Source organism: Alternaria infectoria, assembly GCF_024043175.1.
Source record: "Alternaria infectoria strain BMP 0036 chromosome Unknown scaffold_20, whole genome shotgun sequence".
Lineage (NCBI taxonomy): Eukaryota > Fungi > Ascomycota > Dothideomycetes > Pleosporales > Pleosporaceae > Alternaria > Alternaria infectoria.
Window position 1 is genome coordinate 30,306 of NW_026250709.1, and position 25,786 is coordinate 56,091.

Consider the following 25,786-nt stretch of genomic DNA (forward strand, 5'->3'; position numbering starts at 1 on the left):
CCCCGAGCCAATCGCGGTGACGCCTGGGCCCCACAACCCTCAATAACGTGCAAGCGCGCAAGTCGCGGCGAAGACAAGATCATCGTAGGATCAGATTCGCACCGATTGTGTGACCGAGCTGAATCCTTCGATGCAACCCCTTCCATCTTCAAGCCGTCTGGACCCCGATGATATGCATGCTGCATGACAGCCCGGAGGTCTTCCTCATGGAGCATGATGCTTTTAGCCGACAGCGCAGATATGTTCTCTTATTTGAGATGCTTTGAAGCCACATTCCAGGATCTTGGTAACTCACGGCCGTGTCTTGCATCCTGCTTGACATCTCCCCACCGGCATCATGTTTGCAAGATTTCTGGCACCGTTGGCTGTCGCAAGCTCGTTTCTTACCTGTGTCGTTCCGACTGTCTCGGCAACTCCTACTTCGCCATTCGACCTCTTCTCTAGGACTCCTGCAGCAGGTATCGACGTGAAGTCATTGGCACCGTATCTTTCTGCCACCGCAAAGATTTACCTCCCCGATACGAAGGAGTTTGCTACTTACACTACCCGATGGTCCAACCTACAGGCTCCTACGCCGAGCATTGTAATCGCGCCGGGTACGGAGAAGGACGTCCAGAAGATTGTAAGTTCACATCTAGGCGGTAGGGCGTTCTGTTTCAGACATGTAACAACAGCTGACACGTTCACCGCAGGTCAAGTTTGCGAGTGATCACAACATCCCGTTCCTTACCTACAATGGCCACCATGGAACGCTTACGACGTTGGGCAAGATGGACTATGGTATAGAGATCTATTTACCGCAGTTGAACTCAATCTCCATTGCCAAAGACGGAAAGTCAGCAACAATCGGTGGTGGAGCCAACGTGAAGAACCTCACAGATACTCTGTGGGACGCTGGAAAGCAGACTGGTAAGCTGTCCAAATTCGCGTTAGACTTGGCCTGCTCTAACAACATCTAGTCACCGGTTGCTGCGAATGCGTCAGCTACTTAGGACCAGCCCTCGGTGGCGGTCATGGGTGGTTTCAGGGCCACTATGGTCTGATCACCGACCAGTTCCTTTCCATGAACATCGTGCTCGCAAACGGAGACCTGAAGACGATCGACAGCAAATCAGACCTGTGGTGGGGTATGCAAGGGGCTGGGCACAACTTCGGCGTCGTTACGTCCGTTACCACAAAGGTGTACGACATCGAGCACTACGACTGGGCGATTGAGACAATTGTCTTCAGTGGCGACAAAGTCGAGCAGGTCTATGAAGCGGCGAACAAGTACATCCTTCAAGGTGGCAAGCAGTCCGCGGATATCCATGACTGGACGTACTGGCAGAATGATGCAAGATACGATACCGAGGGGGTAAGACATATGACACATCTCAATGAATTCCACTCGCTAATATCTGTTCAGCCGGTGATCATCATCTACATCGTGCAAGAGGGTGTAACCACTGTCGATTCCAAATACACCGCACCATTCCACGACATCGGTCCCCTCGCCGCCAGACCCCAATCCGGCACCTACAAAGATCTCGCCAAGTGGACAGGCATCGCGCTCGAGTCGCCTCCATGCCAGGACTTCGGCTTCAACAACCCTCGTTTCCCTATCTACATGAAGTCCTACAATGTCACCGCGCAGCGCAAGGCCTGGGATCTCTACTCCTCCGCCGTCGCCGGAGCTGACAACGCATACTACAACTCCATCTTCATGTTCGAAGACTACGCCAGTGGTGCTGTACGCGACCGTAGCAACGATGCCAGTGCATTCGGCTTCCGCGACGCGCACACCCTCGCTGCGCCTCTTATCATATACAATTCGACTGGACAGGCGCAAGACGAAGCCGTCAAAGAACTCGGCACGCAGCTTCGCGAGATCATTCGTGAGGGTACAAGGTCTAGCGAGCTACACACATATGTAAACTATGCGTATGGTGATGAGGGGCCAGAGGCTTGGTATGGTCATGAGAGCTGGAGGCAGAAGAAGCTGAAAGCGCTCAAGAAGAAGTATGACCCCAAGGGGAAGTTCAGCTTCTACGCGCCTATTGTGTAGGCGTTCTTGATCTGAATGTTGAAAAAGTAATTAAATAAATCACGAAGCCTATGTTCGTCTCGGTTTGACTGTGATGTTGAGGTGTGCCCGCAGTGTACATGAACTTGTGGGTCTGGAGAAAAGGGTATTATACAATACCCTGGAGACCGCACGCTATTCTACAGCTATGTAAAGGCCGTGAACGAAAAACCTTGCCGCTGACGTTCTTCTTCTGGTGTATACGGCTGAGCGATTACCACTCGTACTTTCTCCTCGGTAGATTGGCTTTTGATCCCATCGCCTAGCTGCGTATAACAACGGTAGTCTCTTTCTGGACAGACTCCGAAATGTCTATCGAGTTTCCTAAGACCAGGAAAGTCTTGGAAGCCGATCATCCCTCTTGGTAAAAGCAGTGACATCGTTGGGCGTGGGTGCGAAGGATTTGGACGATCGGCAGAAGAGGCAAACAGGGTGATAGTCGTGATGGCCCAGCGACATTCCCTCGGAAAGTTGGTGAGCCAATTGCGAAGATCATCTTTTGTCTCACATTGGAAGTCACTGAGTGACCATGGTAAGAGACGGGCTTCGTTATATATTTGTCGACAGACACGAAGCAGAGCTCGGTGATCGTTGCGCTCAGCTTTGGGAGTTTTGCAGGTCAATTTACGACGGGTATCGATACGCCACGTATTGCCACCCAGAGTAAAGTCGTAGATCCTGTTACGAATCTCTCCGGGGAGCCTCAGCAAGGGTGATGTAGTGCGGTTGCGTTCGGTACTGCATACTTGTTAGCTAGTTAGAATTGTTTGTAGGGATGGGGAACGCACATTGCTTGTAGTTGGGCCATGTCGGAGTGATGAAATCTCGGTTGAGGTTCTTGTCGACGGTGTGTAGAGAAGTGACCGCGTGGTCTCGAGGCCCAAGTCGGAAGACTGATATACAACAGCAGTGCTAGGGCTGATCTCTGTTGGCCACTGGTGAAAAGCCTCACAGAGCCAGCGTTGTAGTACCACTCCTTTCACATTGTGCAACAAACATGGGCTTTCACCATCCGGTTCCTTGCTCATCGGTCCCAATCGGACATGTCAACGTGACTCGATGAACGAAGCTGGCCCCACGGCTCCAGGTTGCTATATCTGCTCAGCTGTAATTTCAATGGCTTTCCAATGCATGCCTTTGCCGCATTCAAAGGCGTCACAACGATATGAGAACGTCGCGACCACCGACATGTGTTCGGTGGAGGGTTGTGTTGGGGCGACACAAACGCAGGCAGTAGATACTGGACACTTCATTGCCGTAGCGTTGGTACTTGAGGCAATCAGATCACATACCAGGAGACTAGGCGCATCTGTCTTGGCTTTACATCAAGAACACCCTTCTGGCGACCCTCATAATGGGGCTCATAAGTCTCTTCATCAGGCCTGGCGTGGGTTCGCCAGTCAAGAACCAGTCGTACACCATTACCCAGGCTTCATTGCCGCCAGTATGGAGGACATCTCCATGACAGGGTATAATTCGCTCGATCTGCCATTCCGCCACTTTCTTCGCATCGCGTCGCATCAGGGTGTAATCAACGGTCGCAATGTGGTATACGAGGCGCTTCGCCCATATCGATCGAGGATGTGCACGCTTTGCAAATTCGCGGGACAGTGGACCGTGGTGCGATGAGCTGGGATGATATTGCTGACAGAAGGTCAGCTTTTGATGTCGGGTACGCGCCCGGTAATTGCGTGGCATACCTCTGTGCATGGCAAGTTCATCATCAAGTCAGACTGTATCAATGTCTTCGTCGGCTTGTGATACCAAGCTACACAGTATGTGATGAAACCCTCGAACAGCACGGTCTCGATATCTCGCGCAAAATCGAACTGGTCTTCCGGACTTGTCCGCCAGTCTTCGTAAATGTAGTCCCACTCCACGTCTTTCCTCTTGCTATCCAGACCTGGAACGCCGATCGTCTTTGCTTTCGGCCACGCATCGATATAGTCCTTCGCATACATGTGATGCCCAAGATCACACGCTACAAGATCAACGCCTCCAAGTTCATTCAGCTTGTCGCGCACCGCTTGTTCGAGCTGGATGGGGTTGAGGAGAAGGATTCGGTTGTCGTGCAATCGGATGGCTGTTGCCCGATTGCCTACAGCGACGAACTTGCGGTAGCCGAATGGCGCGAAGCGGTTGAACGGCGCGGAGAAGGTCGTGATGGCGGGCGTGACGTCGCGAATGGTGAGCCCAGCGGAAGGCATGCTCGCGTCGAGGTGTGTTCGGTTTGAAGCTGTCTGAGCCTTGTATCGAGAAAATCTCGGCGGTATCGATGATTGTGAATTAGGTATGCGAAGATAGCGTCTAGAAGCGACGCGCGTGAGGGAAGTTTGGAGATCCATGATGTCGTCATGACGCTATGCGCTGCGACCAGAGATTGAGATACCGGGTCGTAAGACGCTTACAACGAAGCTACATCGTAGAGGCAATGCTGCGCAATGTGGGTAGCAGTATACATTACCTGTTCCACATGTTACTTGGATGTGCTTGTGGGTGTGAAGTAAGGTGACTCAAGACTTGACATTCCGGCGCTGTAGAGGCGGATGTGTCCGCCTAAGACTCAATGCTATGATCCTGTCCAGATACCGCAGGCCTTTACCTTATCACCTTCGCATGCCATCAGACATAAGAGTGCGATGACCGTGGCCTGCGATCTCGACTGTTAGCTCGAGCTTAGGCTTTGGCGCTCGCGAGCTCCACGAGGCAATCGCATTCATTCGTGTCTATGCAGCAGTGAAAGCATGTAAGTCATCTACTGCCAGCTTGCGAGTGCACATGACGTGTCGCGACGGGAAATCGTCGTGTTGAGGAGTGGACAGTCGTGATGCGCGTGTAGGGAGGGCTGGCGCGCGGCATCGGCGCTCCCTGCCCGGGCCGACACCCGGCCGAGTGCTGCACTTCTCCGCGACTTCAACAACGTCACACGGTACACCACCAGCACTGTATGCTGCCATCAGCGTTTTGCGCTCGCGATCAGCATTCAAATCGACCGAATCTGGAAGTCGCGTTCCGGCTTTGCTTCCGCACGCAAATGATTGTACTTACGTAACACTACCTCCACGTGATTTACGCAGCTGCCGCGCTTACTTAATCACCTTCACCTTCACCATCACTGCTGGTATATCCGGCTGCTGCCTGGATCGCCTTGGCGTATGGTCAAAGCTCCATGCGTCTATCTACTGCCTCGCCTTCCTCTCTTTATCTTCCTCCAACACCAGACCGCGCCAGGGTAACACTCGACGACGCCCCCCGCTCAACACGCGCGTCTTCGCTATCAATCTTCTTTTGTCCTCCATCGGAACCGAGATCGGGGTAAGTCCCTCTCCCTCCCACAGTTAGTAGTAACACATCAGGCACTTCGCTTGCGACTTCCCCAATCGCCTCTCCATCTTTTCAGACATCATCGACACCAGGGAATGAGTCAGGTCGGCTGAACCCCAGCATCGTGGCTCGCCCTGGTGGCATCCGACCGCGTCCAGCGTGAAGTGGTGCAGTGTGCGGGAAAGTCAAGTGGCCGGCTCCACTTGACTTACACTTCGCATGAGCAGGAGAATGCACGTGTATCGAGCGTGCAGGACCCTAGCCGACGACATTATGAGAGCGGCTGGTCCGACGATAATGCACCGTCGATGAGACTGGCACCCTGAGCCAGTAACCAATCGCGGTTTACTGTAAACTCGACGAGCTGGACTCGTCGCGTGGATGACAATTCGACAATACGCCCCGGCGCGTCACGTCTTACCGGGTCAGTCAGGTAAGCAGGATCAAACAGTGTCTCTCTTTGCTCTGTCCTGCTGGGTGTTGCGACCTCGCGGGTACGTGTTCGCCCAAGGTCACTCCCCGTCCAGATCCTCATTAGTGTGTCATATGAGAAGATAACTTTTTTCATTGAGTCTTCACCATGTACCGGTGTTGCTTGAGGAAGAAAGCGAAGTTTCACCACGCATACGTAAGACAAACATAGCGCGTTGCAGCATACAGCCACTTATCAGCCTCCTGTAGGATTATCTATATAAGCTTGTAGTCTTTAAAATGATGTTCGCTGTTCGCATGATTGAGCAACAGAGTTCACGTATATGGCATGCTTGCCTCGCCCATCGATCTGGATACGGGCTGGCTCTAATGTCGTCTGCCTGCCATTGCACACCATCGAAGCCGATACGACTAAGATCAAGATCCGCTTCGCTTGTTGGCGCTTCAAAGACATACTTGAGAAAGACATGCTGCTCTTCGTCGCGTACATCACTGGTGGTCATCCACGAATGTCTATCAAGCGAATTAACGAAGTGCATCGCGAATTCGCTAACAAAGCAACAAATTTTAAGCTTTAATATAACACCCTAGTATGCACAAATGTAGGAAAGTTTGTTAGGCTTATTAAGGTAGACAAGAAACGTCTCTAGCTCTACCTCTAACAAGTTATCCTTAGGACAGAATGAGGTATGTCGCTCCGAAGACAGAGGATCTTCACAGCATATTGCGCCAGCAGCGGTTGAGATGCTCGTCAAGGACATAAGGAGCTGGTATGAGGAAGGCGTGTGAGTTCATGTATTCGCGAAACCTTAGGTGGTCGTATTATTATATATACGTACCTCCGATATGTCCCTCAAGAATTACGCGTCGTCCGTACAGCCTTGCTGCCATCATACATCGTCAACCATCCGCCACCGTCCACTCATCAACGCATTACTCTCTTCACAACTCTCATCCACCAACTTCCTACTCCCCTCCATATCCACGACTGGCAGTCTGACTTCGAATCTCTTCCCTTCCGGCGGCGCTGCGCCCTCGATATTGTACGGGAAAGGTACGTACTCCGGAAGCAACCCCAATTGTTTCAGCGCCGTCGCATGATCCCAGCTGATGTGTTCATGACACAGTCGATCACCGCGCATGGCGACAACGCTGGTGAACGGAATGGCGAGTGGCTTGCCGGTGGGAGGGATACCAGGGAGTAGCCAGGGAACTTCTTTGGTGTGGGTGAGCGTGAAAATGAACTCGTCGATCACACGGTCGATGCCTACGGTTCGGGAAACGAGGGCAAGGGCGGTGTCAGGCGGATTGCTGAAGACGAAGTGGTGCGTGTAGAATGCTGTCAGTCGCTCTTGGCCTACGCCTCCGCTGGTGGGTGGTCAGTATTGACGGTCGCATGCAATGCGGGGGTGGGATGATGGTGGTTAAGAGATACGTACGTCATAGTCGGAATGTGGTTGACATATGGCTGATCCACCATCGTAGCCATCGTCTTCTCCACATCTCTCTCGCCGAACTCGAACTTGGTGTGCTCTTCCCACACAGCCTCCAGATCGAAGAAAGGGCCGCCGAGCAGCGGCTTCAAGAAAGTCAGACTTCTCGTATGCGCAATGCCCGCGCTTCGCTTGTGGTAGTGCTCGTCGCTTGGAAGCACCCATTCAGAGTCTTTTGTCGCATCCTCGTACCGGTATGTCTTGATAATGTTCTCCGGAAGTGGCAATGCTTTCTCCGAGGATGATTCTGGGACCAATGAACATGATTCGCGGCGATGAGGGTCTGGCAGCCCTGCGACGTGTATTAGTTGAGGTGGCAGTGCTGTCGAGCTTAGTGTGGAAAGGCTTTTGCCGCCGTAAGAGACGAGGGCCTTGATCGCAGGGTTCTGACAGGCAGCTTCTTCGAGATAGTAGGGAATCCTTGATAGATATGCTGGTAACGATTGTTAGTATGCGGCCAGGGTGACTGTACACGATGCGAGTGAAAGTCGACGCACATATCAGTCCAACACCGTTGCCGAACTCGCATTGCTCACAATCCCTCAATACGTCCAAGGCCTTCTGGAGAGGAAATTCGCCATCGACTTTGCCCGGTACCAGCAGCTGCGAGACAGTCAGTATTTCGACCAAGCCATCACGTTTCCTGTCATTCATCACGCGACATGTTCCATACGTCCATCCTCATGCCCACTTCACCAAGACATACCAACATACCTGCACAACCGCGAACCCCTCCTCCGCCCACTTCTTCAGCGGCGGCGGATCCAAACACCCCTCTTTCGCTTCCCTCGCCGCATAATGGTTCAACACCAGAACTAAACCCGGCCCTTTCCCTCGCCTCGAAAGCGGCGCCTGAAGTGTGATATCCGATGTTATGATTTGAGGCTGCGGTGGCGGGGCCTGCGCCGACGATGACGATGGTGGGGTAACGGGCGCGCCACCCATGATTGTCGCGATTGCGATGTTTCCGTTAAAAAGAAAAGGTCGGATTGGTGAAGGGGTGATCTGATGGGTAAGGGTGGATACAAAGCGATTGTTCCGAACAAAGGAAATGACGTTCCTGACACCTTCCTAACGCGTGCAAACGGGTAAGTGTGGGGTAAAAAAGGACGAACCGCTGCTCCCGCAGTCACTACATCCCATCAACCACCAGACATCCTGCGCTCATCAGCTTTTTGAGCCCTTCGCATACTAGCTTGCATCTGCGCGTGTCTTGATCCTGCACGACCACGTCCTCCCTCATCTTCTCATGTAACACCGACTCGATATAAAGTCGATCACTCCCGCAAGTAGAGTGCTCGTGTCGCACCAACCCCTCTGTAAGAGCTAGATTGAGCGATTCCGCGCATATCGCACGGCGTCACGAGATAGTGTTGTTACATCTCATAGCGTTGTTGACGCGTGTAGGCCGGGCGTTTCTGGGTCATGTGCGAGATGCTTCATAGACGAAGTGATGCGATTGAGTTGATTGCGGCTGGAGTAGCGTGGTCCGTGGCATGTCCGTGGGTATCAAGGGGATTCGAGTGCGAAAGAGGCTCAGATTTGGGGTTCTGCCAGAAGCGCGTTGGAAGCTGTCACATCTATTTCCAGAGAGATGCAAGCAGGGCATACATGTCTGCGCAGGCCCAGGTAGACCTGTGTCGTCCCGTTGCTGTACCAGGCACGCATTAGCCAGGCTACCTAGGTATGCATCGCATCCAATCAACCTCCTCGACAGTATGTGTGTCGCCAAACCCACGCGGAGACAGCGCCGAGCGGAATATGTTGATGTTACGTGGACTCTCCGTGCAGAGTGCAAACGGAGAAGCCAGTGTACAAGAGGAAATGAGCGGGGAATGTGGAAGTGAGCGCGGAATCCGTTCGTCCACAGGACATCGACGCGTTCATATCCAACGCGTCTGTTGGTCCTCTTCCTCGACGTCGCCATCTCCTTCCAACGACAAGCATACCCAACATCACGATGCACATCTACCCTACTCCGATCCTTTCACGCACGACTCCAAAGAAGTACACTGGCTGGTACCGCACCAAGAACGGCTACCGCGCTATCGTTACATCCGACGGCGTTTCCCTACATCTGGGCAGCATCAGCCATGTCTGCGACCACATCCTCGAAACCTGGGACCTAGGATGGTCCAACATACCCACGTTCATAATTGGTGGTGATTCTGCAGAGGAACGGGCCGTCAACGCTGAATGCCAGGCCTTCAAGCCTTGCGTCATCAATACAAGCGAGGTGTCACGAATCCGTGACAGACAACACGGTTTAGACCCATCCAGGTCTGCATGCGCATAGTAACACCAAATCGATAGTTGTCTTGCCGGGTATTGCTATTCCTGTCGATGACGTTGCGACACAAGATAGGTACGTCTGTCAGAAGCATACGCTTGCGACATGAGAATAGGACGCCGAATGTTTTGATCATTTGCTGACTACAATGTAAGAAGTGGCAAAGGTTATGACAAGACGTCGTGCAATGAGAGCTCCCGGGTGGGCATCCGTGTTGCATCTATATACATCTTGAGCTAATGTAGTCGCTGGGCTGCTGTGGAAGCTACCCCAGCATCGCTCGTCAGTCCCTTGAGTTCTTTTAGTACCCTCGCTGCGATCGCAACGGCATCTTCAGGAAGACCTGTATTCGTTAGCTACCATCTCCAAAACTGTACTTCTGAAGCGCACGACTTACCAGCAACTCTCGCGACCTTCAACGCATGGCTCTCACGATTGACACCCTTCCTCAACCGATGCACGTATGAGAACTTGCCGTCTGGCTCTTCAAGGACATCGTTGCAGTAGCAGCCCAACTTCGCAAAGTCCTTTGTCATGTCCGTGAGCGCGTGGAAGTGGGTTGCGAAAAGCGTTCGACATTGATTGACGTGGTAGAGGTGGTGGAGGCATGCGTACCCAACCGCGATCCCATCCTCGGGTGTGGTGCCCCGCCCAACCTCATCCATGATGACAAACGAGCGAGGCGTAGCCTCTTTGAGGATCTGGGCTGTTTCCAGCATTTCGACCATGAATGTGGATTGATCTTGGTACAAGTTGTCTGCTGAGCCGACGCGACTGAAGATCTTGTCGACTAGCCCGATCTCTGCGTATTCCGCTGGGACGAAAGATCCGGTCTGCCCTAAGATGGAAATGAGCGCATTCTGGCGGAGATATGTACTTTTGCCAGCCATGTTTGGACCGGTGATGAGCCAGATGCGCTCATTGTCGCCGAGTTGGCAGTCGTTGGGGGCGAACCTGCGGCCTTGTTCGCTGAGGCCAGCTTCGACGACAGGATGCCGACCACCGACGATGTTATGCGATGGCTCTGCACTTAGTATGGGTCTGATGAGATCTTTCTCCATCGCGAGTGTAGCAAAGGCGCATGCGACATCAAGCTCATCGAGCACAGCGGCGTTACGTCTAAGTTTCACAAGGTTCTGGACGACACCTTCGCGCAGCTCACCGAGAACACGTTGTTCTTCTGATCGGATCCGGAATCGTGTCTCGTCCATTTGCGCGCCCAGTGAAGTCCACTCCGGGATCTGAAACGAGCGGGTAGACTTGCTGCTACTCAAGCTTCTTGGATAAAAGGTAGTAGCGCGAGCTGCGTCCTTGCCCTTAACGTGAGCAATGTGCGCGAGGTTCGGAGTCCACTTCAACACCAAGCTTTCTGTACCCATCTTTTGACGCATCTCTTGTTCCAGGCTTGCCTTTGCTTCTGTCATCTTGTCCAAGCTCTTGTGAAGGCGTTCAAGTGTCGTACTGGCATTGCGCTTCATGATATGAACATCTTCCCGTCCATCGGTCGCACTCTTGAAGCTCCCAGTGATCATGGTAAGTTTCGGCTGAACGCGCTTCGGTAAGCTCTTCAGATCTTCTTCTCCAGCCTCGCGACCGATCACGTCCTGGGCCAAATCGGACATTTCTTCCGCCTCTTCGTTCTCCATGCGGTGGTACTCGGAGAGACCGTCTTCGTCGATCGCATGCTGTATGCGGTTTGCGAGTTCAAGCGGTTGCGCTAGATCAAATCGACGCTCTAACATCGAAATGCACTGTCGTCTTCGGGTATCCGAGGTGGCTGGAGCTGTGTCGACTGGAACAGAGTTCCTCGAAGTTGCGTGCTCGTGAAGGACGTCCACTATGCTGGAGGTGACAAGGATGGTCTTCGACAGCTCCATAAGGTCATCCGCGTCGCCGCGCCCATATGTGAACTTGGTGACCAATCGTAAAGAGTCGAAAGTTTGCTCCAAGAGTAAGATGATGTCCTGACGGAGTTGCGGGTACTGCATGGTCTCCTCTACGAGGTCAAGTCGATCATTGACCGTTGATAACGACATCGACGGCGCCGCTTGGATATGTTAGCGATGGATCGGTGTTACTGGCGTGCTTCTACTTACATAACCGCTCAGTAAGGAGTCTAGTACCGCTTTTGGTGACCGTCTTCTTGAGTGCATGTACCAAGCTTCCTTCGTAAGTACCCTCGCGAATTGTGGTTCGGATCTCTAGCGCTCTCAAGCTGTTCTTGTCGATACTCATGTACTCCTCGGCTTGATGTCGTACTGGCGCGCGCAGTCGTGTCCGTGAACCAAGAAGTTGATGCTTGACGTAATGTAACAACGAGCCTCCCGCTGCTACCTCACCGGGCGTGAAGTTGGCTGTGTTGAAGTCTTCCACGACGTCTTCCAACATCGGTATCCAGTCGTCGATGGTGGGCGGTTTTTCTGAGGGTTCCTGGAACGTGATGACATGTCCGTCTTCTTGCATGATCGAAGCGATACGTGAGTGATCCTGCTCTTGAAAGATGCTGTCTAGTACAATTTCTCGGGGTTTGATACGGGCTACCGCGGACGGCAAGGATGCGATATCCGTGCTCTGAGTAAGAAAGTCGCCACTTGACAGATCAATCCAGGCCAGGCCGACCTCCGTACGGGGTAAGTTGAGAACAGAGGAGACACTCGAACTGCCAGGACTCTCCTTCACAGCCTTTTCCTGCGTGAGCACTTCGGGATTGACATAGATGCTGAGGAGATAGTTGTTCTCCCATGGGTCCATGAAATGCTCATCGATCAGTGTACCTGGTGTCACGATACGCGATACTCTCCTTGTATACTGTGGCTCTCCCTTTGCCTTTGTCGGAGCATCATTGAGATACTCGTCACTAATAGCGACATGTTTGTTGAGGTCTTGGACGAGAATCTTCAGGTACCGGTCCAGTTGGTATGCGGGGAAGCCTGCCTGACGGTGTCAGTTTCATGATAGGTCGCCGAATTGAACTACTGACCATAGAAACGGCGGGCTTCTTGCTACCTCTTGAAACCTTCCTCTTGGACTTTTTGATGTTCAGCAAGGGCGCACATTCGTCCGCATGCTCGAAGTATAGCTGCAGCCTGCATTAGCTCGAGACATGTCGCACAACCTGCATGCTTGCCTCATAGAAGCCACCGACACGTGTGACTAGCACGCAGTGACTGAACTTGAGCATGTTGTTGCGCACTTGCTGCAACAGCGGAGGGTATTCCGGTTCGGCATCGTCTTGGGGTGGCAGTGCCTCGGCCTCCAGAGGTCCTTGTTGGAGGTCGTCAAGGGTCGCGACAGATTTCCTCTTTGCACCACGACATTGCGACACCGGAAAGCATGCTTGGCCAACGAGCGGTGTTGCACGTGGTTTCGCGATCGGACGCGTCAAGCTTGAGAGTGGGCGGACAGAAGCGGCACTACAAACCCTTCGGCTGAGCTGATGTGAAGCCCTTCGGCACGCCAGGTCATGACGCGTCAAACATCGGACATGTCTGGAGAGCATCCTCGGATGAAATTGGCGTCGGAGAGATGTGGAGATAGCGCGGTGGTAGAGATGCAGGAACGCGTCTCGATGTGGTTAGCGCCCAATCTGCACGCGCGGGGTATCCGGAGCTTGAACAAAGTTACGACGCCGATGTCATTGACGTCCGACATTTACACCATCCACACCAACAATGGCACCCCAATTCGAGCCTATGAAGAATGACCTCATTCTGCGCACAGCACGAGGTCAATAGCCTTGATCGGTCAGCAACGTACAGTATATTGACACTCCACAGGCGAAAAGGTTGAGCGCCCACCGATATGGGTGATGCGCCAAGGTAAGCATACATCGTCAAGAACCCTCATCAATGCTGACGTTGTATAGCCGGACGTTACCTGCCGGAATACCACGAGGCGAAAGGCAAGAACGACTTCTTCGAATGCTGCCGCAGCCCCGAAATCGCATCCACCCTCACCCTCCAGCCCATTGAGCGCTATGAAGGCCTCATCGATGCCGCCATTATCTTCTCCGACATCCTCGTTATTCCGCAAGCGATGGGAATGGAGGTCATAATGGTGGATAAGAAGGGCCCCCATTTCCCCGAGCCGCTGCAAACGCCAGAGGACAAGCAGTACAAGGAGGTTCTTGAGAGGAAGGTGGATGTTGCCGAATCGTTGGACTATGTCTACAAGGCCATCACCATGACTAGGCAAAAGCTGGCAGGAAGAGTGCCGCTGATTGGCTTCTGTGGCGCGCCCTGGACATTGCTGTGCTACATGGTCGAAGGCGGTGGCAGCAAGATGTTCATCCAGACCAAGACATGGATCTACAAGTACCCCGAGGAGAGCAAGGCGCTGCTACAGAAGATTGCCGAGCTTTGCGTGGAGTATGTGGCTCTTCAAGTTCAGGCTGGTGCACAGGTACGTGGCATTGCTAAAACACATCGGTCCGATGCTGACTGTCGCAGATGATCCAAGTCTTCGATTCCTGGGCGGGAGAGCTATCGCCAACCTCCTTCAAGACCTTTGCTCTACCTTATCTCAACTACATCGCCGACAACCTGCCCGCGCGCCTCCAGTCAAAGGGCCTCGAGCCCGTTCCCATGACCGTCTTCGCGAAAGGCGCATGGTACGCCTTGTCGGATCTTTGCGACACCAAGTACAACACCATCGGCCTCGATTGGCTGCATGCGCCGGCGGAGGCATACAAGATTGCGCAGGCAAAGGGTAAGGTTCTGCAGGGTAATGCCGACCCGGGTGTTTTGTACGGTACAAAGGAGTCCATCACGAAGGTAGTAGAAGAGATGGTTGCTGGATTTGGTGGCGGCAAGCAGGGATGGATCGCCAACCTTGGACACGGTACGTCAAGCCATGGGTCACATGACGTGCCGCATCGTGCTAACAGCTCGCAGGTATCACACCGTTCGTTAAGCCGGACGACCTGAAGTTCTACTTTGAAGAGATCCATCGGTTAACGAAAGCCTAAGGTCGGATTGACGGCTTGACATAGCTATATAACCCTGCCGAAAGAGCTTTCCAAGCACTCCTAGTCTCTGATGATTGTGATCCCTCTTATTTGAAGGCCCTCACGTGTTGCGCACTGACCTAGGTCACTTACCTTCCGCTCTACCCCGCCAAGCGCTACCTCCGACCATCAGCGAGCAAGTTCGTGTCTCGTCCAAAATCGCCAATACAGTCAGCATGACCAAGTCAGAGACGCTACCTCGGAGCAAGAAGTCAAAGCTTCCACGCGGAGTGATTCGCCGGCCGCGGAAATCCAGCCCCAAAATGTTGGTGAAGCCATACACAGCACTCAAACTACCCCCATTGACACGGATAATTAGTGAACAGCCCGATATTCAAAACGCTCACTGCGACGTCATCGACTCGCCGCTCCTTCGCCTCCCTCCTGAGCTAAGAAACATGATCTTCGCGCTCGTACTCGATCACGGGACAATCCGTCCCAAAATCGGCAAGACCTGGCTGGAGCCCAAGTTGAAAAACTACCCAATACGGGAGCGATTCGGCCTACTGTTCACCTGCCGACAGATCTATGCGGAAACCGCTCTCCTTCCATACAGGCTCAACACATTTGTTGTTGGGGGCCACGACCCCATATTCAATCTCAAAACTTTCTTGAATAGGCGGTCTGACGCTCAGAGGTATGTTATGGACAAGGTGCAGTTTTACCGTGACGAAGAACCGCGGGCGGCGACGGCGTGGGTGGAGATGATTGCTAATCATGAGATTGATCCGGTTTGGTGGGCATGGTGAGGTTGCGCTAGTTCGACAATTGGAAACAGTCACGGTCAAGCTACAATGCGTGAGCCTGGATACCTTCGATGTGCTCTCTATGGATGTAGGGAATTCCAGGAGTGACTGTATACCTTCACACCTTACTTTCGGAACTCCAGCCACTCACAACTTGGACATCGATGACCTCCTCACTACGGAATCAGAACATCTCAGCACATTGCTAGAGCAATGTAGATCTCAAGGGTAATTTTCTGCTTGGCTCGAAAGAGCCCTGTTGAGGAGTCTCCACTCGCTGCCTGGCGTGATGTACGTTACGGGTATAATCACGCTAATCACTCACCCTTATTACCTGCATTTGAACTCTCAATCTGTGTTAACTAACGCTGCACCCAAGCGAATTCTACCGAAATGGCGACTCGCGCACAACGGAAGGAGTGGTTAGAGAAAAGCATGAATCCTTTATGTCAAAGGCCGCTGACGCGAACGCACATGTAAGTTGCATTGCAGGACACGATTGGCAGAATTAACACACAGCCTCAAGCTCCGAGCGCAATGCAGCCGCCTCGCCCCTCCTCCGCCTGCTCCCCGAGCTACGAAACTCGATCTTCGCCTACGCCCTCTACCACGAGAGATTCGTCCTCGATCCCCCAGACTCATCTGGTTACGTGGTCAAGTCGCGTGACAAGAATCTACTCAGCCTTCTCTACGTTTGTCGTCAGATCTATTCCGAAACGGCATTCCTGCCGTACAAGCTAAACAGCTTCGATATCTGCCGAGACAATCCCGTCAGCTTAGTCGCGTTCCTCAAGCGACGGACGGCTACTCAGATAGAGCTCATGCAGGATGTGATTAGGAGATGGAAGTATGTCAAGACGCGTTGGGAACGCAGATGGCTCTTCTATAGGCGTATGTCTGCGACTGAATGGGTATCATGTTTGAGTACGCGAGGGGATCCGTCCTCCGTCTATTGGCTTGACTGGAAACCTGGATCTTAGCGGGGGGTTTTCTGGGGGGAAGTTGCGGTGCTCGGAAGTCTCTCATGGAAGTGAAGGAGTCGTTGTTGCCTTCTCACTGGCGTCATGCTTGACGCACTGACGTAGTGTAGATATCTACAGTTTCTACCCTGTTCCATCACTCTCTCGTTTTGTCTCCAACATACGCATCCGCCCCAGTGACCAAGATTTCAGCCTCGATTACAGCATGTCGAGTCCGAAGAAGCACTCCGAGGGCGCCAAATCTGATCTCGCGCCTGGCACCAACCCGATTGTCAACAATTTGTAAGTCAATTGCCGCGGTCAAGAGGGAATGAGGACTGACACACAACGACAGCGTCGAAATCACTCCCGACCGCAGTACCGAGCTTGCGATCGCGTCTCACTCAGCCGCCGCCCGGGACGAAATGTTAGTTTGCCGCAAAGAAGACTAATTAACGGCGACTGACAGAAGACGACAGTTCCAAGCGCAACGCAGACTCCCCTCTCCTTCGCCTCCCCGCCGAACTCCGCAACCACATCTTCGCCCTTGCCCTCACTCAGGGAGATATCAAGTGGAACTACGGCGCCTGGCTCAAGAACAAAAACTCGGTCAACCTTCTCTACGTTTGTCGGCAGACGTATGTGGAGACTGCCCTTCTCCCGTACTCACTGAACACATTTTCATGTATAAAGATCCACACAATCTCCTTGTACAAGTTTCTGAAGTGCCGAACGCCTGCGCAAAGGGCGGCTATGCTAGCAGTGCCACGCGAATACCCGTATAATAGCGGTAGGAAGCTGGTGTTCTCGGCGGCTGAATGGATGGCCATGTGTCAGGCTGGGTTAGAGTGACGCGATGGCTGAATTGGAGATTTTTAATTCTGTCCTCCCAGCTACGAGGCTTCCCAAGTCTTAAGAGTCATCTAGGACACAGCAGAGGCTCTGGGTATTTTCAAACAATGGCGAGCTTGCATGTCAATGAGCGGTCCTTTTATTCGTGTCGAGTAATGCTACTCAAGTTCCTTCACTTCTTGTCACTTCGTACCTAGCGCACTGACCCAAACAGTATGTACTCTATTCTGGTTTTACTTCCATTGCCTCATACTCCTCCCCTGATCTCAAATATTCGCCCTTCAGCTCGCCAAATCAGAGTCCGACTCCAGTATGTCGACCTCGAAAACGCAGCGCACCAAGTGTGGGACGACGAACCGCCCAAATGAACGTCGACACGATATGTTCGTCAAAGCCTTCTATAATTCAACACTGTCAGCTAACAGGTCTCGCTAGCACCGAGCGCAACGCCACCTCATCCCCACTCCTCCGTCTTCCCCCCGAACTCCGCAACCATATCTTCTCTCTCGCCCTCAATCACGGTTACATCCCAATAATTTTTCCAGAGCGCTCTCATCGTTGGAAGATTAAACGAGCTGAACGCCGAGGCTTCGAATATCGCTACCACTACAAGCAATTCTGCAACATGTTCTACAACCCCATCAGCTTCTCGGCGAGGTCTTGTTCCTTCAAGCTGAAAAAGCGCCCAGTCCGCAATTCCAAGCGTCTCAACCACCTCAAGCGGCCTGTCAACCTCCTGTTCGTGTGTCGCCAAATCCACGCCGAGACCGCACTGCTTCCGTACAAAGTCAATACATGGGTGATCGAATTGAACAGGCCCTGGGAGAGGATAAGAGAAGGGTATGAGCGGTACTATTGGCATGATCCAATGCACTTCGTCGAGAGATTGACCGCAATCCAGAGGGAGGTCATGGAAAAAGTATGGTCCGTTGACGAGTTTGGAGGCAAACATACGGTATACATGGGGTCTGCAAAAGTATGGATGGAGCGCTGGTTGCCACGGCCGAGATCGTGCGTCCTTGAGAGTATGGAATGTGAGGACACGAACATATTTCTGTTGCCACAGGGTGGCGGTTGACAAGGTGCAGTCGTCGCGCCTTCTCGCGGGTACAACCGAAGTGGGACTAGCTTCGTAATCACCTTCAGTAGCGCGATGACTAGACCCTTATTTATACTTCTTTTACTCCCATGCTCATTCTCTTCTACAACTCTCAAGATCACGTCTCCTTCAACCAACTTCACGGCCATCAGCAAGGACGTGGAAAACGATATGTCGGCGTTAGATCAGCAGTCAGAGAGCGAGCGCGAGCAAATGTGAGCTGCCTGCGATCTCTAAATTAAATGACTTACACTGACACGTCCTTTCAGCACCCGGCGAAACGCCAAATCACCGCTTCTGAGTCTCCCCGCGGAGCTCCGCAATCAGATCTTCGCACTGGCCCTTACACAGCCCACCATTGAGATCTTCTGGTCCGAACCGCACTTGAAGTTCAAGTTTCATGAGGATTGTCGGCCAGACTACGTGCGACAACCGCTCAACCTCCTCTTCGTGTGTCGACAAACCCATGCTGAGACTGCCAATCTTCCCTACAAGCTTAATACATTTGCTGTCGACTTCGTTTACCAGCGTGATCCTCCGAAGAACTTTCTTTATCAGAGGACAGTGGAGCAGAGGGAAGTGATGGGCAGTGTCAGCGAGCGAAATCTAAAAACTGGAAAAGCTGGAAAGCCTATGTCCGCAACGAGATGGATGGCTTCTATGGAAGCCGAGGCTTTCGTGCTCTATACTTGGAAACGAGGTGAGATGGAGGCTTGACTGCGCCGCGATTCTGCAGTTCTGAGAGCGAGTGGATGCATGCGTCTCATTATCTATTTGTCTATGCAACAAGGGGTTTAATACAGCCAATTTCAATCCCTACGAGTATGTTTTTGAGGTGTAGAGCTACTTGTCCCGTGCACCTACCTTGTGCGATCTGCGCACTGACTACGAAATACATCTCTTCTTTTGCAGTCCACCCCAGTTTCTACACACACTTCCTCGAACCCTCTTCGCAACACCCATCGCCAACTCCGACGTCAACATGAACACAGAAGAGGAGCAAGAAGAAGCGCGCGCTCACATGTAGGTCTCAAAACAGGGCGAAGCTCTTGGAAGTAGGTGCTAATACATAACTGCAGTACTCAACGCAATGCTACCGCCTCCCCACTTCTTCGTCTCCCCGCAGAAATTAGAAACATGATCTTCGCCTACGCCCTGAGTCACGGCGACACCAAGCTACACATCATTCCCAGTATACAAGACGGACCCGGTGGAACAGGCTGCTGGAAGCATCGCAGCTGGCCAGATCCCGCCAACGTCAGTCTGCTCTACGTGTGTCGCCAAATTCACTTCGAGACCGCTCTATTTCCGTACGAGCTCAATATCTTTGTGGTCTACGGTCACTACAACGCTGTCAAAGACTTCTTCGAACGTAGAACAACGGCACAAATTGGCGCTATGGCGAGAGTTGAGAGGGGCCCGCAGGTGAATATGGGCGTGCGAACCGCGAGTGAATGGTTGGACCGACTGCGATATAGAAGCAAGGGTGTCCTAATAAGACATAAGGACATGAACTCGCGAGCATAGATCACTATGGCAGATGGAAGGCGCCGCGCATCTCAGCTCTGTCTCTATGTTGAGGCTACATCGTGTCATATATAACCGTGGCCAATTTCTTGATCCAGGCCTGCTTTTGTCTAGCAGTTCTCCTACATGGGAGCAGCGCAATCCAAAAGTGAGACAGCTCTTAATTTCCAACTTCACCTGTTCTTTGAGATCGCCGACTAGCGCGCTGACTAGATTCATTGATATCCCTTACCACAGGCTTTCCTTCGCTTCAACACTCACCCCCGTACCTCCGTTAGTTATCTGCTCACACCTCAACCCCGACTCCAGCACGTTTATTTCCGAGATGCAACCAAAAAAAAAGTACGCTAGCATGTACTCCTCTAGGAACGAGGTGAACAGGAAGCGCGCAATCATAGAGTGTGCGGAGAACTTGAAAGTCGAGGCCACGCAACAGGAACAACGGCTGAATCAGATGTGAGTTCTCTCCTAAACTGATCATTTCGATGGATACTGACATATGTTGCTTACAGCACGTATCTCAACACAGCAACATCCCCGCTTCTACGCCTTCCAGGGGAGATTCGCAACATGAGCTTTGCGTTAGCTCTTACCCAGCATGACTTCTTGGTACTTGGTGGTATTGTCACCAACGTTAAACAGCCGATTAACTTGGTCCGAGTCTGCCGTCAAATTCACGCCGAGACTGCGCTGCTGCCGTACGCTCTCAACAGATTCATCGTCACCAAGCCTTTCTTATCATACCTCGGCCCTATTTATACAAAGATCGGCTCCCTCGAACTGTACTCATTTCTCGAGGCTCGAACACCGCCTCAGATTGGTGTCATGACTAGGGTGCGGTGGAAGCTTGGGTCCACTGAACAAGAGAGGTCTGCGGAGGAATGGTTGGAGATTAGGCATCTGTTCTAGGGAACAGCTGAGTCGCATTCTTGAAGCGTGGGCATCAGGTTGTGAGCTTATTGATCCCACGAAACATGTCTCTTTAGTCATCAATGCCATCGCACAGGGCTGCTCTTTTCCAACCTGACTTCTATGACGAAGCGGTGCAGTGAGGGGGGAACCACCTTCCATCTCTCACCGTGACTCTTACCTGTCCTTCGTGCTAGTCAACTAGCGTGCTGACGAGCAATTACATGTACCACTATTCCCCGCCCTAACTTCTCTTCTACACTCACCCCTCCGCCTCCGTCAGCTACCTGATACCAATCCCAAGCTCAGCATCTCGCTTCCCAAGGAGCAACAAGAAGATAATAGCTCAAGTATGACCTCTGCCGAAGCGCGACCAGAGGAGCCCAAGAGCGAAGAGGAGCTCAATGCGATGTGAGTTGATTTTTGAAAGGCGTGCCTTGACGAACACTGACGCAACCTTCGCTGAAGCACCTACCTCAACGCAACAACCTCGCCTCTCCTCCTTCTCCCAGCAGAAATGCGAAACATGATCTTCGAGCACGCCATGTATCATGAAACCATCAACCTACACCTAAAATACAACATGCAGACAGACATCGTCACATCTGAGCCACGCCATAGTGAACCTCTGCTCTTCGTCTGCCGTCAGATCACGTCGGAGGTGGCCTTACTACCCTACAAACTTAACGTCTTCTCCATCACTTTCAATCGCTATGCCGATCTCGGCGACCTTCTGAAACAGCGAACGCCAGATCAACTTGATCTCATGGTCAAAGTGATGTGCAAGCTCACTAACCACGGCCATCAAGTGCACGTAGCATCTGCTGCTAAATGGATGGCGTTTCTCAAGGAAATGCTGGAGAAGGAGACTTGAAGGGCGGGAGTAGATGGTAGCGACGATCGATGCGAGGTGTGTGACCAGCCTGGCGTTGTCATTGTAGCAGACGGACACGACGGTCTCTTCATCCGGGGTATCAATACACAGTGTGCTCCTCTCACCAATGGCGAGTTCTAAGTCCTTTGGAGCAGCCAAGTAGTGCAGTAAAGATTCAGAAAACTACTGCGTCACCTCACCTACCCTTTGCGACTAGCGCACTGACTAGTCGATACATCTCACTTCTTGTTCCAGCGCTCCTTCCCTTCTACACGCACCTTCAAGCAAGCTACTTACCCAACTAATTAGCCACACACAAACAACAGCTCCAGCATGTCTGTCTTCGCAATGCAGCCAGAAACCGATACCAGGATCGCGCAGCAGACCCAACTCTCAAATAGAATGTAAGTCAGTGTCTACCTCAGGTAAAGCCTCCACGACTGACTGTCATAGATTCGAGCGCAACGCGACGACCTCACCCCTCCTCCTCCTACCTGCAGAACTCCGAAACATAATCTACGTCCTCGCTATGAGCCATGGAGACATCATAATGGACTTCAACGACGCCGTGTATGGAACCAAGGCAGCAGACCGGAACCGGTGGCCCGACCACCAAGCGGAACCTCAAGCGGAACCTCTGCTCTTCGTCTGCCGCCAGATTTACGCGGAAGTCGCCTTGCTACCTTACAAGCTCAACAGGTTCAAGGTCAGCGTCAATCTCTGTTACGATCTTTACTTCATGCTTGATCGGCGGACATCAAAGCAGATTGCGCTGATGAAGGAGGTGTGGTGGATGTACGCTGATGAGCAGGACGGCGAGTGGTGCCGTTCAGGACTGGAATGGCTGAGGTTTCTTTGCAAGTATGATGACTACGATGAGGAGATTCGTATGCGTATGGGTGATGGTGAGAGTGAGGATGAGAGTGAGGATGAGAGCGAGGATGAGGATGACGATTAATACGATGAGAAGTAGGGTGTAGGTCCGTCGTCGCCTCTGCGATGGCCGGCCGTGGCTTCCTCAATCTATCCTGATGACGGGGATCGCCTGCCCCATGAGTCGTCTCTTTCGATACCGTTATGTAGCAAGGTTAGAGATCTCCGATACAATTGGAGTTGTTCATCGTGACCTCCAAATGTCCCAAGCATCTACGCTGTGCATTACTTACACTTCCTTGATCAAGCCAAGACAACAATGCATCGCCCTCACCAGCCTGAACAACGTCCCCAATACCTGTTGTTGCTGCGAAGAGACGATTATGCCCGCCTGTTGCCTTGACGTTGAGCCTGAGGCACCATATCGGCCCTACCATTGCTCAAATTCTCCATGTGGCTGAGGCGGCGAAGCTGCGCGATGGCGCAAGGCAAAAGAAGGGTCCCCTTCCGGCGCCCGGAACTTCGCCAATCTTCGGCGATAAGAGCCCTGCCTGATCGCCCCCGCGCTGATTGGCTCGGCCAAAAGCGGTCATAGCGTACCTTCATCGAAGCTTCCCAAGCAATGCGCAATGGCAAACGCATGTTCTCGTGCCATATGCAGACATTGAGGTAGTGAATATCGGAGTTTGTAGTGACATTCTATAGAGTGGAGCCTGCTGCGTAGTTTGGGCAGGCAGACGAGCGGATTCAGGCAATCTTGGGCTGGCGAGGCAGCGTGGAAGGGCATGGAATTGTTTGGAATCTTCTCTCGCTCGGCGCAGCCGGTGCATTTGCAACATCCCGGTTACTACTTTTAAGTCGACAAGCGTTCGCCCTCCCACGCACCCCAATATACACTGTGAACACGCACCTTGCCTCCGAGTCAGATACCCGTTTTCTTCTCTTCTCGAACCGCGAAGACTCCCCGCGGCGACTTTAGGTAAGCGCCTTTTTGCTCATTGTGTCAGCACTTCGACCAGTTACCCGCGCCTTCTTTCACCTGCAAGGCTGAGCTGCAACCGGGCGACTGCTGCGACTTTTGGCCCCCCAGGACTTGACGCTGACTTGATTTAAGATCTTCCCGACACCGCGACTCGCGCTTTCCACAGACCACACAGAGACCTTTCTCTATTGCCCCTCAACCCGACTTTTACGACCCCGCTAGCCCCTCGTCTACGTTTCTATCACACAACCACGAACCGCGACCATGGTCAAAGACACAAAGTTCTACGATATCCTGGGGGTAAGCACACCCATCTCCACAAACAGCTCAAGGCGAGAAGACTAACAACCCACAGGTAGCGCCAGACTGCGCCGAGTCACAACTAAAGACGGCGTACAAGAAGGGAGCGCTCAAGTGGCATCCCGATAAGAACGCCCACAACCCCGAGGCCGCCGACAAGTTCAAGGACCTCTCCCACGCATACGAAGTTCTCTCAGACCCCCAGAAGCGCCAAATATACGACCAATATGGCGAGGAAGGACTCGAGCAAGGCGGCATGGGCGGCGGTGGCGGCATGGCAGCCGAGGACCTATTTGCGCAGTTCTTCGGCGGCGGCGGCGGTCCCTTCGGCGGCATGTTTGGCGGCGGCATGGGCGGCGGACGCGAACAAGGACCCAAGAAGGCGCGCACAATCTCGCACGTCCACAAGGTCTCGCTCGAAGATGTCTACCGCGGCAAGGTCTCGAAGCTCGCTCTCCAGAAATCCGTCATCTGCCCCAAGTGCCACGGCGCGGGCGGCAAGGACGGCGCCGTCAAGAAGTGCGCTGGCTGCGACGGCCGCGGTATGAAGCACATGATGCGCCAGATGGGCCCCATGATCCAGCGCTTCCAAACTGTCTGCCCAGACTGCCAGGGCGAAGGCGAAATCATCCGCGACAAGGACCGCTGCAAGCAGTGCAACGGCAAGAAGACGATAATCGAGCGCAAGGTCCTGCACGTCCACGTCGACCGCGGCGTCAAGTCGGGCCACAAGATCGAGTTCCGCGGCGAAGGCGACCAGCTCCCCGGCGTAGAACCCGGCGACGTAGTCTTCGAAATCGAGCAGAAACCACACGCGCGCTTCCAACGCAAAGACGACGACCTCTTCTACCACGCCGAAATCGATCTCCTGACCGCGCTGGCCGGCGGCCAGATCCACATCGAGCACCTCGACGAGCGCTGGCTAACTGTCGACATCATCCCCGGCGAGTGCATCTCCCCCGGCGAAGTCAAGGTCATCCGCGGTCAGGGCATGCCGTCGTACCGCCACCACGACTTTGGCAACTTGTACATCCAGTTCGACGTCAAGTTCCCGGAGCGCCTCGGTAACAACGAGGACGGCGGGCCCATGTCCCCCGAACAGATTCGCGCCCTGGAGTCTGTGCTGCCGCCCCGCAAGGTACCGGAGTCTATGCCGCCGGCTGATGCCATGACGGAGGACTTTACGCTCGAGGATGTTGATGCTGGTGGTGAGGGCCAGCGCGCGAGGGGTATGGGCGGTATGGAGGATGAGGATGATGATATGCATCCCGGGGCTGAGCGCGTGCAGTGTGCGTCTCAGTAAGAGGTGTGTGCGGTACCATCGTTTCTGTGCTGGAGTAGATGATGGAGTTAGCATGATTTTACGATGCATGAATGCAAAGGAACGAAGTATGAAGCTGTAGAAGGAAGGAGATGGGGGCGTGAGAGGAGTTTCTTTCTGCATTGGAGGTTTTCGACAACTGCTAGCCTTTGAGAGATGAGGCTTCTGCGATACCAAAGAGAGTTTATTTTCCTTCTTTTACTTTCTGTAAGCAAAGGCATCATTATAGCTTTGTTGCTTGTTGCCGGCGTTCTCTTAGACAGGCGAGCTGCCCCGACAATGGCATTTCTTGGTAAACTGTGGGTTTAGTGGTGAGATGATAATGCGATGGTTCTGTGATAACTATCCAAGAGGGGTTTGCAACTATATGATTGATGTTTTGTAATCTTGCATCGCTCATTATGACATGTAGCGATGAAGTAAGGTTTGCCATCCCTGTACCCCAACGCCTTGGCGATGGCACGATGGCATTGGATTAGTGATATGTTGCTGATAGAGACGCTTCTTTTTCCAACGTCTCTTCTCACATTCTTGCCTAGTCTATACTGTCTTACTAGCCCTTCGTCCGCTACTCAGCTCACCCATCTGCCTGTCGTTCTAACACCACTACCGTCCCCGTCCCCCAAAAACCCCCCACCCCCCCAGAACCTCTCTCTCCCCCCAAAACAACCAACTCCCCTCCTCACCCTCGCCATACTTACCCAGTCCTTCTCTCCTCCCCCTCTCCCCAAGTTCACC

At 52.9% G+C, this 25,786-nt stretch overlaps 8 protein-coding genes across 8 annotated transcripts; 5 read left to right on the forward strand and 3 right to left on the reverse strand.

Annotated features, from left to right (window-relative positions):
• Positions 1–337: 337 nt before the first annotated feature.
• J4E92_008937 (uncharacterized protein) lies at positions 338–2,044 on the forward strand (the record flags this gene model as incomplete). The annotated part of the gene is made up of 4 exons (XM_051500286.1): positions 338–622; positions 693–909; positions 960–1,354; positions 1,406–2,044. 4 exons carry the CDS (start codon positions 338–340, stop codon positions 2,042–2,044), a joined length of 1,536 nt encoding a protein of 511 aa, XP_051349374.1.
• Positions 2,045–3,382: 1,338 nt separating this feature from the next.
• J4E92_008938 (uncharacterized protein) lies at positions 3,383–4,269 on the reverse strand (the record flags this gene model as incomplete). Its single annotated transcript, XM_051500287.1, has 2 exons — positions 3,383–3,706; positions 3,763–4,269. 2 exons carry the CDS (start codon positions 4,267–4,269, stop codon positions 3,383–3,385), a joined length of 831 nt encoding a protein of 276 aa, XP_051349375.1.
• Positions 4,270–6,708: 2,439 nt separating this feature from the next.
• Positions 6,709–8,256, reverse strand: J4E92_008939 (uncharacterized protein; the record flags this gene model as incomplete). Its single annotated transcript, XM_051500288.1, has 4 exons — positions 6,709–7,186; positions 7,258–7,744; positions 7,809–7,914; positions 8,026–8,256. The coding sequence occupies 4 exons, from the start codon at positions 8,254–8,256 to the stop codon at positions 6,709–6,711; spliced, it is 1,302 nt and encodes a 433-aa protein (XP_051349376.1).
• Positions 8,257–9,957: 1,701 nt separating this feature from the next.
• On the reverse strand, positions 9,958–13,066 carry J4E92_008940 (uncharacterized protein; the record flags this gene model as incomplete). Its single annotated transcript, XM_051500289.1, has 5 exons — positions 9,958–11,648; positions 11,698–12,535; positions 12,582–12,680; positions 12,717–12,900; positions 13,023–13,066. 5 exons carry the CDS (start codon positions 13,064–13,066, stop codon positions 9,958–9,960), a joined length of 2,856 nt encoding a protein of 951 aa, XP_051349377.1.
• A 206-nt stretch (positions 13,067–13,272) lies between these two features.
• On the forward strand, positions 13,273–14,567 carry HEM12 (Uroporphyrinogen decarboxylase in heme biosynthesis; the record flags this gene model as incomplete). Its single annotated transcript, XM_051500290.1, has 5 exons — positions 13,273–13,327; positions 13,378–13,419; positions 13,467–14,002; positions 14,050–14,440; positions 14,494–14,567. 5 exons carry the CDS (start codon positions 13,273–13,275, stop codon positions 14,565–14,567), a joined length of 1,098 nt encoding a protein of 365 aa, XP_051349378.1.
• A 302-nt stretch (positions 14,568–14,869) lies between these two features.
• J4E92_008942 (uncharacterized protein) lies at positions 14,870–19,789 on the forward strand (the record flags this gene model as incomplete). Its single annotated transcript, XM_051500291.1, has 10 exons — positions 14,870–15,342; positions 15,879–16,213; positions 16,443–16,614; positions 16,667–16,738; positions 16,791–16,949; positions 17,599–18,091; positions 18,380–18,477; positions 18,532–18,962; positions 19,255–19,285; positions 19,342–19,789. 10 exons carry the CDS (start codon positions 14,870–14,872, stop codon positions 19,787–19,789), a joined length of 2,712 nt encoding a protein of 903 aa, XP_051349379.1.
• Positions 19,790–21,905: 2,116 nt separating this feature from the next.
• On the forward strand, positions 21,906–22,530 carry J4E92_008943 (uncharacterized protein; the record flags this gene model as incomplete). The annotated part of the gene is made up of 2 exons (XM_051500292.1): positions 21,906–21,976; positions 22,026–22,530. 2 exons carry the CDS (start codon positions 21,906–21,908, stop codon positions 22,528–22,530), a joined length of 576 nt encoding a protein of 191 aa, XP_051349380.1.
• Positions 22,531–23,691: 1,161 nt separating this feature from the next.
• J4E92_008944 (uncharacterized protein) lies at positions 23,692–25,030 on the forward strand (the record flags this gene model as incomplete). The annotated part of the gene is made up of 2 exons (XM_051500293.1): positions 23,692–23,727; positions 23,783–25,030. The coding sequence occupies 2 exons, from the start codon at positions 23,692–23,694 to the stop codon at positions 25,028–25,030; spliced, it is 1,284 nt and encodes a 427-aa protein (XP_051349381.1).
• Between the last annotated feature and the right edge of the window lie 756 nt (positions 25,031–25,786).